Source organism: Dipodomys ordii, unplaced genomic scaffold (genome assembly GCF_000151885.1).
Source record: "Dipodomys ordii isolate 6190 unplaced genomic scaffold, Dord_2.0 Scaffold42, whole genome shotgun sequence".
Classification (NCBI taxonomy): Eukaryota; Metazoa; Chordata; class Mammalia; order Rodentia; family Heteromyidae; genus Dipodomys; species Dipodomys ordii.
This window is the reverse complement of record NW_012267258.1, coordinates 1,862,629-1,873,054: the sequence shown is the minus strand read 5'-3', so window position 1 is coordinate 1,873,054 and position 10,426 is coordinate 1,862,629. Positions and strand designations below refer to the sequence as shown.

Genomic DNA, 10,426 nt, shown 5'->3' with positions numbered 1-10,426 from the left:
CTTTTTGCTTATGTGGTGCTGAGGAATCGAACCCAGGGCCTCAGGCATGCAAGGCAAGCGCTCTACCACTGAGCCACCTTCCCAGCCCTATTTTTGTCTTTTTCAGCCATGATTTCACCATGTTGCCTAGGTGGATCTCAAACCCAATTATTCAAGTGATCTTCCTACCTATGCTCTCAAATAGGGAAGACTACAGGCATGTTCTACAATACTTCTAATTTACCTCAAACTGTAGATATGGCAACTACACTTAAGTTTATGTCACTGAATCGTATATGGATTAAGTGCTTTTTGGTACTTCTAATAACAAATCTCTAAAGACAGAATTTAAAATGGACCTATGTAGTGTTAGATTAGGTATTGTAACTGTTTGGTTTGTTTGTTTTTCTTTTTGTTCTTCTGTGTGCAAGAAGAGTGGCTTAAACTCAGGGCCTCCTGCTCTTGGTTACTTTTTCTCATGATTGGTGCTCTCTCCCTTGAGCCACACCCCCAGCTTTTAGCTGGTTAATTGGAGATAAGAGTCTTGGATTTGACTACCTGATTTGGCTTTGAATCATAATTCTCAGACTTCTAAGTAGCTAGGATTACAGGACTTAACTATTAGCACTCATCTTGCAACTGCTGTGTGTGTGTGTGTGTGTGTGTGTGTGTGTGTGTGTGCACATGTGCTTTATGTTATTTAGTAGTGATATCTAAAGGCTTATGAAGAGAAGTTTCATAATTTCATGTGCTATTTTGTGAGTGATGTGTATCTAACTTCACACCAAACATTTACTTTTGGTAACTCCCTGGTGCTTCAGAAGAAAGTCTAGTTAGGCAAACCAAAGCCCATTACCAGAGGACTCCCCCTCCTTTACTTACTGTGATTGAATGTTAGCAAGAGATTTTCTTAAGGTAGACTGGATATCTAACTCAAGCAGTTTAGGAATGTCTGGGTAGCCCCCCAGCATGGCCCAGACTGAGTGTATTGATGTCTTCTCTGTTATTGGGTAGCTTGAAGTGGACAAATCAGAATTCCAGATGGCTTCCATCTCTTCTTGTTTTCTACAGAATCAGAGAACATTAGTGGAAGTGCTAACTAAATGCCTTGGTTCTCCATGGCCTCATAGCTTATGAGTCTTACTCCATCCTTACTCTTCACTACCACCTTGTCCTGTAATGCTCTCCCCTTATACTAAGGAGCATTAGCTATTCCTACATTGACAGACAGGTATAGTAAAAGTGTACTTTGTTAAAATAATTACTAAACTACATTGCTCTGGACTTTGCCTAATCATCCATCTTAAAACTATCTTCTTAGCTTCATGAAGTATACAGACAATATATATCTTTTCCCTTTCCCAAAACTTGCTCACCCTTTCCCTCCCTCCCTCCCTCCCTCCCTCCCTCTTTTCCTTCCTTCCTTCCTTCCTTCCTTCCTTCCTTCCTTCCTTCCTTCCTTCCTTCCTTTCTTTTTGTGCTTGCACTGGGGCTTAAACTCAGGCTTGGACACTGTCCCTGAGCTTTTTTGCTCAAGACTAGTACTCTACCACTGGAGCCTATAGCTCCACTTCTTTTTGTTTGTTTGGGGTTTTTCTTGGTGGTTAATTGGAGGTAACAGTCTTGTAGACTTTCCTGCCCAGGCTGGCATCAAACTGCCATTCTCAGATTTCAGCATCCTGAGTAGCTACAAGTATGAAACACCACCACCTGGCAACATTTTAATTAGACAAAAATAAAGCATTAAGTTTTTTTTGGGGGGGGTCGGATTGTGGGGCCTGAACTCTGAGCCTGGGCACTGTTCCTCAGCTCTTCACCTCAAGGCTAGCGCTCTACCACTGAGCCACCTTCCCAGCGTATACATTAAGTTTTACATATCATCCAGCAAAGTTTAATATTTGTCTAGTACATACCCAAGTTCCTTGAAGACATCAGATCTTTTGTCCTCTCCAACTAGAAACTTGAATGGCCGTTGGACAAATTCAGTAACTTTGGGTATCTGCTTCTTGTCAGTAATCAAGGGTATAGGTTGACTAAGTTTTAAATTATACTTCTCTTGGAACTAAATTAAAAAGTAAGAAAAGAGAATTACTGTATTACTTTCTTTTGGTTAAGATCAAGTGGAGATGGGCTGGGAATGTGGGTTAGTGGTAGAGTGCTTGCCTAGCATGCATGAAGCCCTGGATTCCATTCCTCAGTACCACATAAACAGAAAAAGCAAGAAGTGGTGGTAGAGTGCTAGCCTTGAGCAAATTCTTGCTCAGAGACAGTGCCTAGTCCCTGAATTTCAAGCCCCCGGACTGGCAAAAAGAGAGAGAGAGAGAAAGAGAGAGAGAGAGAGAGTTTTAAGTGTGGAAAAAAAGTCATAAAGGGGCAGTCAACTTGGATGTCTAATATTAGAGCAACTAAGTAAAATACATGCATACTGTAGAATACCACTTATTATTTATTACAATTAATATGTGTGTGTTTGTGCGTGTGTATGCATTTGCACCAGTTCTGGAGCTTGAACTCAGGGCCAGAGCTTTTGTTTGCTTTTTTGTGTGTGTGGTTTTTTTTTGGGGGGTCCAGTCATGGAGCCTGAACTCTGGGCCTGGGCACTGTCCCTGAGCTCTTCAGCTCAAGGCTAGCGCTCTACCACTTGAGCCACAGTGCCACTTCTGGCTTTTTTTCTTTTTGCTTATGTGGTGCTGATGAATCGAACCCAGGGCCTCAGGCATGCAAGGGAAGTGCTCTACCACTGAGCCACCTTCCCAGCCCGGGCCAGAGCTAATTACCACTTAATCCACAGCTTCACTTCCAGATTTTTGCTAGTTAATTGGAGATTAGAATCTTAACAATGTTTAAGTCCAGGCTGGCTTCAAACTGCAGTTCTTACATCTTAGCTTCCTGAGTAGCTAGGGTTACAGGTGTGAGCCCCCAGCACCAGGCTTAATTATATTATAACAGGAACAAATCTCAAAATACCCAGGCTCTCCAGGCTCTGGTGGCTTACTCCTATAATCCTAGCTACTCAGGAGGCTGAGATCTGAGGGTCATGGTTCGAAGCCAGCCTGGGCAAGGAAGTCCTTGAGACTCCTATCTCCAATAAACCACCAGGAAACCGGAAGTGGTGCTGTGGCACAAGTGGTAGGGCACCCAGCCTTGAGTGGAAGAGCTAAGGGACAGTGCCCAGGCCCAGGATTAAAGCCCCAAACCAACCCCCCCAAAAAAAAAGAATCCCCAAGACTGATCTCAGACCATGAACATCATACCTGTACCTCCTTCAAGTTGAGATTACAGATCTGTGCCACTTCCAGCCTTTTCTGTTTTTGTGGTACTAAGGAATCGAACCCAGGGCTTCATGTATGCTAGGCGCAAGCACTCTATAACTAAGCCACATTCCCAGCCCTTCTTTTTTCTTTTTCTTTTTTAAACCAAACACTGAAGAGAATGGGAAACAGGTTACCTCAGTAAATAAATTGATCATTTTCTTCAGGTTCTGATATCGTTTCTGCTCTAGCGACTTCTGTTTCTCCGTCCAGACCCCCATCACCTTTTTCTGGTAGTCATCAATTCTGCTCAGCATGATGTAAAGGTCATGGACCTCGTAACCTTTCCCAGTATTCTGGATGGCTTTTAATCGTCTGATTATATTGTTTCTTGAAAAAATTAATAAGAATTAGATTAGTACAGTTACTGAACCTAACTCAGCTAATCAGTTTCTTTCAATTCCTAATAAGTAGTTATGGGATAGAAGATGGAAGGCTTCTTTACTGAGACCTTAATCTAGTTCCATTGTAAATAATCTTCCATAATCTATATGGCTAACAAATTCACACTGAGCTCACCAGTATTACACTAGTGTTACTGCTTTTTTTTTTTTTGTCAGTTATTCGTGGGGCTTGAACTCAGGTTCTAGGTTCTGTCTCTGAGCTCTTTCACTGAAGGTAGCACTTTGCCACTTTGAGCCACAGTGCCACTTCCAGTTTTCTTGTGGTTAACTGTAGGTAAGAGTCTCATGGACTTTCCTGACTGGGTTGGCTTTGCACTGTGATCCTCATCATATCTCAGCCACCTGAGTAGCTAGGATTACAGGTGTGAGAAAACCAGTGCCTTTTTCTTATTACTATTTTAATATATTACAATTTTCATTTAATATATTAAAATTTTAATATATTAAAATTCTGGGAAGGTGGCTCAGTGGTAGAGTGCTTGCCTTGCATGCATGAGGCCCCGGGTTCCATTCCTCAGCACCACATAAGCAGAAAAAGCCGGAAGTGGTGTTGTGGATCAAGACGCTTGCCTTGAGCTGAAGAGCTGAAGGACAGCGCCTAGGCCCAGAGTTCAGGCCCCACGACCAAAAACAAAAACAAAAACAAAATTCCAGCTGGGTTAGGTGACACATGTTTATATTCCTACCACTCAGGAGGCAGGTGCAGGAAGATTTCAAGTTAAAGCCAGCCTGGGTTATATAATGAGACTGTTTCAAAAACAAAACAAAAAAGTGTCCTTACCTTCCAAGCATTTATGACACAGACAGGAAAATATAAGGTTTCTATTTATCTCTCTCTCTATCTATCTATACTTTGTATGTCTATTCATCTTTTTATGGATACCTAGGGAAATTGCAGTTTGGTTGTTATAAATAGTTCTGCTAAAAATGGATATCTATGAATAGGTGTATTTGCTATAAGCAGATATCTCTATTGTATACTGACTTGCATTCCTGTAGGGTATAGCCCAAATGGCACAGCAGAATCATATGGTAGTTCTATTTTTAGTGTTTTGAGGAACTGCCATACTGATTTCTATAGTAGCTACACTAACTTTAATTCCCACCATAGTATATAAAAGTTTTAGAGGGGCTGGGAGGGTGGCTCAGTGGTAGAGCGCTTGCCTTGCATGCCTGAGGCCTGGGTTCGATTCCTTAGCACCACATAAGCAAAAAGAAAAAAGCCGGGAGTGGCTCTGTGGCTCCAGTGGTAGAGTGCTAGCCTTGAGCTGAAGAGCTGAGGGACAGTACCCAGGCCCAGAGTTTAGGCCCCACGACTGGACTAAAAAAAAAAAAAAAGTTTTAGAGCTTAGGCACTGTCCCTGAGCTTCTTTTGTTCAACGCAGCACTCTATCACTTGAACCACCACACCACTTCTGGCTTTTTCTGTTTATGTGGTACTGAGGAATTGAACCCAGGACTTTATGCATATTAGGCAAACACTCTATCACTAAGCCTCATTTCCAGCCCTGCTTAGGGTCTTAATTATCCTAGTAGTACTTGAATTTGAACTCAGTGCTCAATGGACAAGCACCCACCATGAGTCGTGCATATTTTGTCTTTTAACTACAGAATTACATCATCTGAAAATAGAGATAATTTGACTTATTCTTTTTCGATTTGCATGTCTTTTATTTCTTTCTTCAGAAGGGATGTTTAATTTTGCCAAAGGCTTCTTGTAGCCAGGCACTGTGGCTCACACCATAATAGTAGCTATTCAGGAGGCTGAGATCCGAGGGGCATGGTTCCAAGCCAGTCCATGAGTCTCTTATTTCCATTTAATCACCAAAAAGCTGGAAGTGGAGCTATGGTTTAGGTGGTAGAGCAGTAGCTTTGACCAAGAATGCTCAGGGTTAGCACCCATCCCCTGAGAGTTTCACTGCTGATGTTAATCTGCCATGTAGGAGAAGTCACTTTTACACAAAAGTGTATATACTGGGTTTAAGGCTTGGGGAAAGTATGGGCTTGTCTGTAGCTAGGATTGCCAGTCTATCACCAAGGCTGCCTACCTTACCTTGTAATAGAGGCTTCAAGCATTCTCTCCTGAAAGAGGCTGGAGCTGTAGACTCTTTACTATTTTTTCTTTGTTACCTTTCTGTTTATTCATGCTCTTCAATTGTCCTGAAGAGCATCTTTCTGATTTTCTTCTTCTTTTCTCTCTCTTCAGAATATAGTCTTTCCTGTTTTACCTGACCCTTCTCGTTTATTAAGTTAAACAGAGGAAACTTTCTACTCTGCCATCTTTCCCTAGTTCCACCAGTTACATCCCTCCAGTGATTTTTTTTTTCTTTTTTGAGGTCGGGGGGCTTGGGGAAAGGGTAAAGCCACTTTATTAATGCTTGGAGGCAGGGAGGGGTTGAAAATGCACCCAAGACAGCAAGCTCTGATGTCCTGGACAGGGAGAGCTCTTCCCGATCCATATTCTTGAAAGCCTAGTGATTTTTCTGATGTTGCGTAATTAATAACTAGTAGATCTAGGAAGCAAACCCAGATAGTCTTTCTTTTCACATAGTAATATTTTTCAACATATGGACCCTAGTGTTAGACTGAATTAGTTGAGTGCTTGTTGAAAAGGCAGATTCCAAAGTGTTTCCTAGACCTTTTTTTTTTTTTTTTTTTGTCAGTCATGGGGCTTGAACTCTGGGCCTGGGTACTGTCCCTGTGCTCTTCAGTTCAAGGCGAGCACTCTACCGCTTGAGCCACAGCGCCACTTCGGGTTTTCTAGCAATTTATTGGAGATAAGGGTCTCACGAACTTTCCTGCCCGTGCTGGCTTTGAACCGCGATCCTTAGATCTCAGCCTCCTGAGTACCTAGGATTACAGGCGTGAGCCACCAGCGCCTGGCTCCAGACCATTATTTTTATATTTTTATTTTGAGATGGAAGTCTCACTATGTAGTCCATGCAGACTTCAAACTCATGATCTGCCTGCAACAACCTCTCCTGCTATTAGCCCAGCAAATAACTTGTGAAAATGGTGCTCTGCTTCAAATTCAGGGCCTCACACACTCTAGGCAAGCACAGTACCACTGAACCTTATCCCCACCTTCTCAAACCTGTTGAGTAAAAATCAGGCATCTGCATTTTAAACAAAATCTGGGATAAGTAGCTTTACTGAAGTATGAAAAAACATTTTGCCTTTTATATTCCACAGCATAGAAAACAAAAGCATGAGAAATTCTAGATTGGAGAATATTATAAAGAAATGCTGAGCCGGTGGCTCAGGGCTATAATCATAGCTACTCAGGAGGTTGAGATCTGAGGATTGAAGTTCAAAGCCAGCCCAGACAGAAAAGTCCCCATGAGACTCCTATCTCCAATTAACTCTATGGCTTATATGGCAGAGAGAGCACTAGCCTTGAGTACAAAGAGGCCCAGCCCTGAGTTCAAGCCCCACAACCAATAACTAACTAAGCTAGGTACTAGTGGCTCACGCTTGTAATCCTGGCTACTCAGGCGGCTGAGATCTGAGGATCATGGTGTGAAGCCACTCCAGGCAGGAAAATCCGTGAGGCTCTTACCTGCAATTAACCACCACAAAACCAGAAGTGGTGCTGTGACTCAAGTGATGGAGTGCTTGCCTTGAGCTGAAGAGCTCAAGGACAGTGCCCAGGCCCAGAGTTTCAAGCCCCGTGACTGATTAAGAAAAAAAAAAAAAGGCATCTGGACATAAGGATTAAATGCCTACCACTTGAGCCACCATGCCACTTTCAGCTTTTTCTGTGTATGTGGTACTGAGGAATCGAACCCAGAACTTCATGCATGCTAGGCAAGCACGCTACTACTAAACTACATTCCCAAGCCCCTGTGAAACTCTTATCTCCAGTTAACCACCAGAAAACCAAAAGTGGCCCTGTGGCAGCTCACAGTGGCAGAACACTAGCCTTGAGCAAAATTGCTCAGAGACAGTGCCCAGGCTTTGAGTTCAAGCCCAACAACAACAAAAAAGCAAAAACACTCAATAGATCATCTGCTTAGCAAACATGAAGTCTTTAATTTAAACTCCAGTATTGTTTTTCCTCCCTGCCCCCACTCAAAAAAAAAAAAAAAGAAAGAAAGACAGGACTGGGGACATAGTTCAGTGGTAGAATACTTGGCTAACATATACAAATAAGTCAATCCTGTCCACCACACAAAAAGAGAGACTTAATGTCAAAGTTTGTTTAAAAGATGATTGGATGAGAGATGGAGTTGTGGCTCAAGTACTAGAGCACCTGCCAAGAAGGAAAAGGTCCTCAGTTCAAATCTCAGTATCACAAAAAAAGCTGATTGAATGAATAAACAATCTTCATCTTAAAAAAGAAAAGAAAAAATGCAATAATATGAAAGCTATATTTTGATAGTGGAAGTCTGGAATTTTTAGACTACAGATAGATGAAAGGATATAATGAGAGATGAAGCTAGAAGAGCTGTATTATGAAAAGCCTTAAGAGGTATGGTAAGAAATTTGGTTAGGGGCTGGGAAGGTAGCTCAGTGGTAGAGTGCTTACCTTGCATGCAGGAGGCCCTGGATTTGATTGCTCAGTACCGCACAAGTAGAAAAAGCCAGAAGTGGTGCTGTGGCTCAGGTAGTAGAGTGCTAGCCTTGAGCTGAAGAGCTGAGGGACAGAGCCCAGGCCCAGAGTTCAAGCCCACAACTTACCAAAAAAAAAAAAAAAGGTTAGTTGTTTTGTAGATGACATATGGACTGATTGGGGAAAAAAAGAATATCTAGATATAGATATAGATATAGTATCTGTATCTATATCTATATAGATATAGATTCAAGTCCTGGAGTTTGAACTGGGCACTGGGGACTGTCCCTGAGCCTCTTTTATTCAAGGCTTGTTTTAGCACTCTACCACATGAGCCACAGCTTCACATCTGGCTCTTTCTGTTTCTGTGGTACTGAGGAATGGAATCCAGGGTTTCATGAATGCTAGGCAAGCACTGTACCACTAAGCCACATTCCCAGCCCCTGAAAATATTTTTTAAACATGCATATTTACAAATACATGTATATATATTTGTATAGATATATGTATATATACATTTAAGTAAATCAGTAAGATTTACTTGAGCTTTTATTTAAAATACACTTAGAAAGAGGAATTCTTAGCTCTTAGATCTCTTTTATTGGTTATAATTAAAGATTTGGAACCTCCTAAACAATGGATCATTTGAGCATTATTTTATTACTTCTTTGAAGAGTGATTTCTTCTCTATATATGTACTTTCTTGATGTTTGGAACGCTTTTTTTGGGGGGGGGTCTGGTCATGGGGCCTGAACTCTGGGCCTGGGTGCTGTCCCTCTAGTGCTCTACCACTTGAGCCACAGCGCCACTTCCGGCTTTTTTCTTTTTGCTTATGTGGTGCTGAGGAATCGAACCCAGGGCCTCTGGCATACAAGGCATGCACTCTACCACTGAGCCACCTTCCCAGCCCCTTGTTTGGAACTCTTGATGAAACATTCTAGAGCAAGTTACACAGGGTTTGCTGTGTCAAAGGGACTGATAAAGGAAAAAATACTGTGTGTTCTTTGTGATTTGATGCACAGATGGAAACCTTAGCGCACAAAAGTAGTTGGTCATTAATAAATAAATCACATTCCTAGTCTTTCAGTACTTCCTTAAACAAAAGACATCTTCCATTTTCAAACTCTTGTAGTTTTAAAACTGCAGCATCAGGCCTGGGAAGTTGGCTTAGTGGTAGAGCACTTGCCTTGCATGCATGAGGCCCTGGGTTCGATTCCTCAGCACCACATAAGCAAAAAGAAAAAAGCCAGAAGTGACGCTGTGGCTCAAGTGGTAGGGCACTAGCCTTGAGCTGAAGAGCTGAGGGACAGTGCTCAGGCCCAGAGTTCAGGCCCCACAACCGGACCAAAAAAAAAAAAAACCTGCAGCATCAATGATTATATATATGTATATATACATATATATATATGTATATGTATATATAGGATCAGTTAAACAAACAAAAAAACCCTGCCAAATTCCTTTTCTCATACTTTATCCATTTTCTGCTCTCTTGGTCTCAAGCTTATCTGAGTGATTGCCTTTCATTATTTTCTGTTATTGCTCATTCAAGTACTCTTGATTGTTCCCATATTATTAGCTAGTTGGGAGAGGGAGCTTGAGAGGGTGTACCACTGTGGGAAGGATGTGAATATCAGTGGCTGCAGGAAGTCCCGGGGTGCCCTACATACACCATCTGACAAATATCTATATTTGGCACAATTGAGCTCAGGATAAATTACTGGTCTATTACTAATCAAGGAGTTGGTGTGAAAAAAGAATTCCTTGTTGACCCAGTTCCTTAAGCTTTCTGTGATTACTCGGCAGATTTTCCTAACAACTGCCTCCCTCTTTTCTAGATGCTTGTTTATTATACCAGTTATGTAGGGAGTTCAGATGATATTTGGTGCATCTTTCAGTGGCCCCTAGGCAAAGCAAAAGGCTGTGGTTATATGATCCATCAGTGCCCAGCTAATCCTAGCTACTCAAGAGGCTGAGATCTGAGGATTGAGGTTTGAAGCCAGCCAGGGCAAGAAAGTCTAAGACACTCAGATTAACTACAAAAAAAAGGGGGGGACAAGAAGTGGAGCTGTGGCTCAACTGGTAGAATGCTAGTCTTGATCAAAAAAACTCAAGGAGGGCTGGGAAGGTGGCTCAGTGGTAGAGCGCTTGCCTTGCATGCCTGAGGCCCTGGGTTCGAT

The 10,426-nt window shown here is 42.1% G+C and overlaps 1 protein-coding gene across 1 annotated transcript in view; it reads right to left on the bottom strand.

Moving 5' to 3' along the window:
• Positions 1-857: 857 nt before the first annotated feature.
• The window catches only part of Fam186a (family with sequence similarity 186, member A), a 70,259-nt gene continuing 60,690 nt past the window's right edge, over positions 858-10,426 (bottom strand). Inside the window, exons 10-12 of the mRNA XM_013018691.1 lie at positions 3,428-3,620; positions 1,893-2,041; positions 858-1,044 (exon numbers count right to left, since the gene is read on the bottom strand). Of these exons, the coding sequence (XP_012874145.1) occupies positions 858-1,044; positions 1,893-2,041; positions 3,428-3,620 (529 nt within the window). The remainder of the gene's footprint in view (positions 1,045-1,892; positions 2,042-3,427; positions 3,621-10,426) is intronic.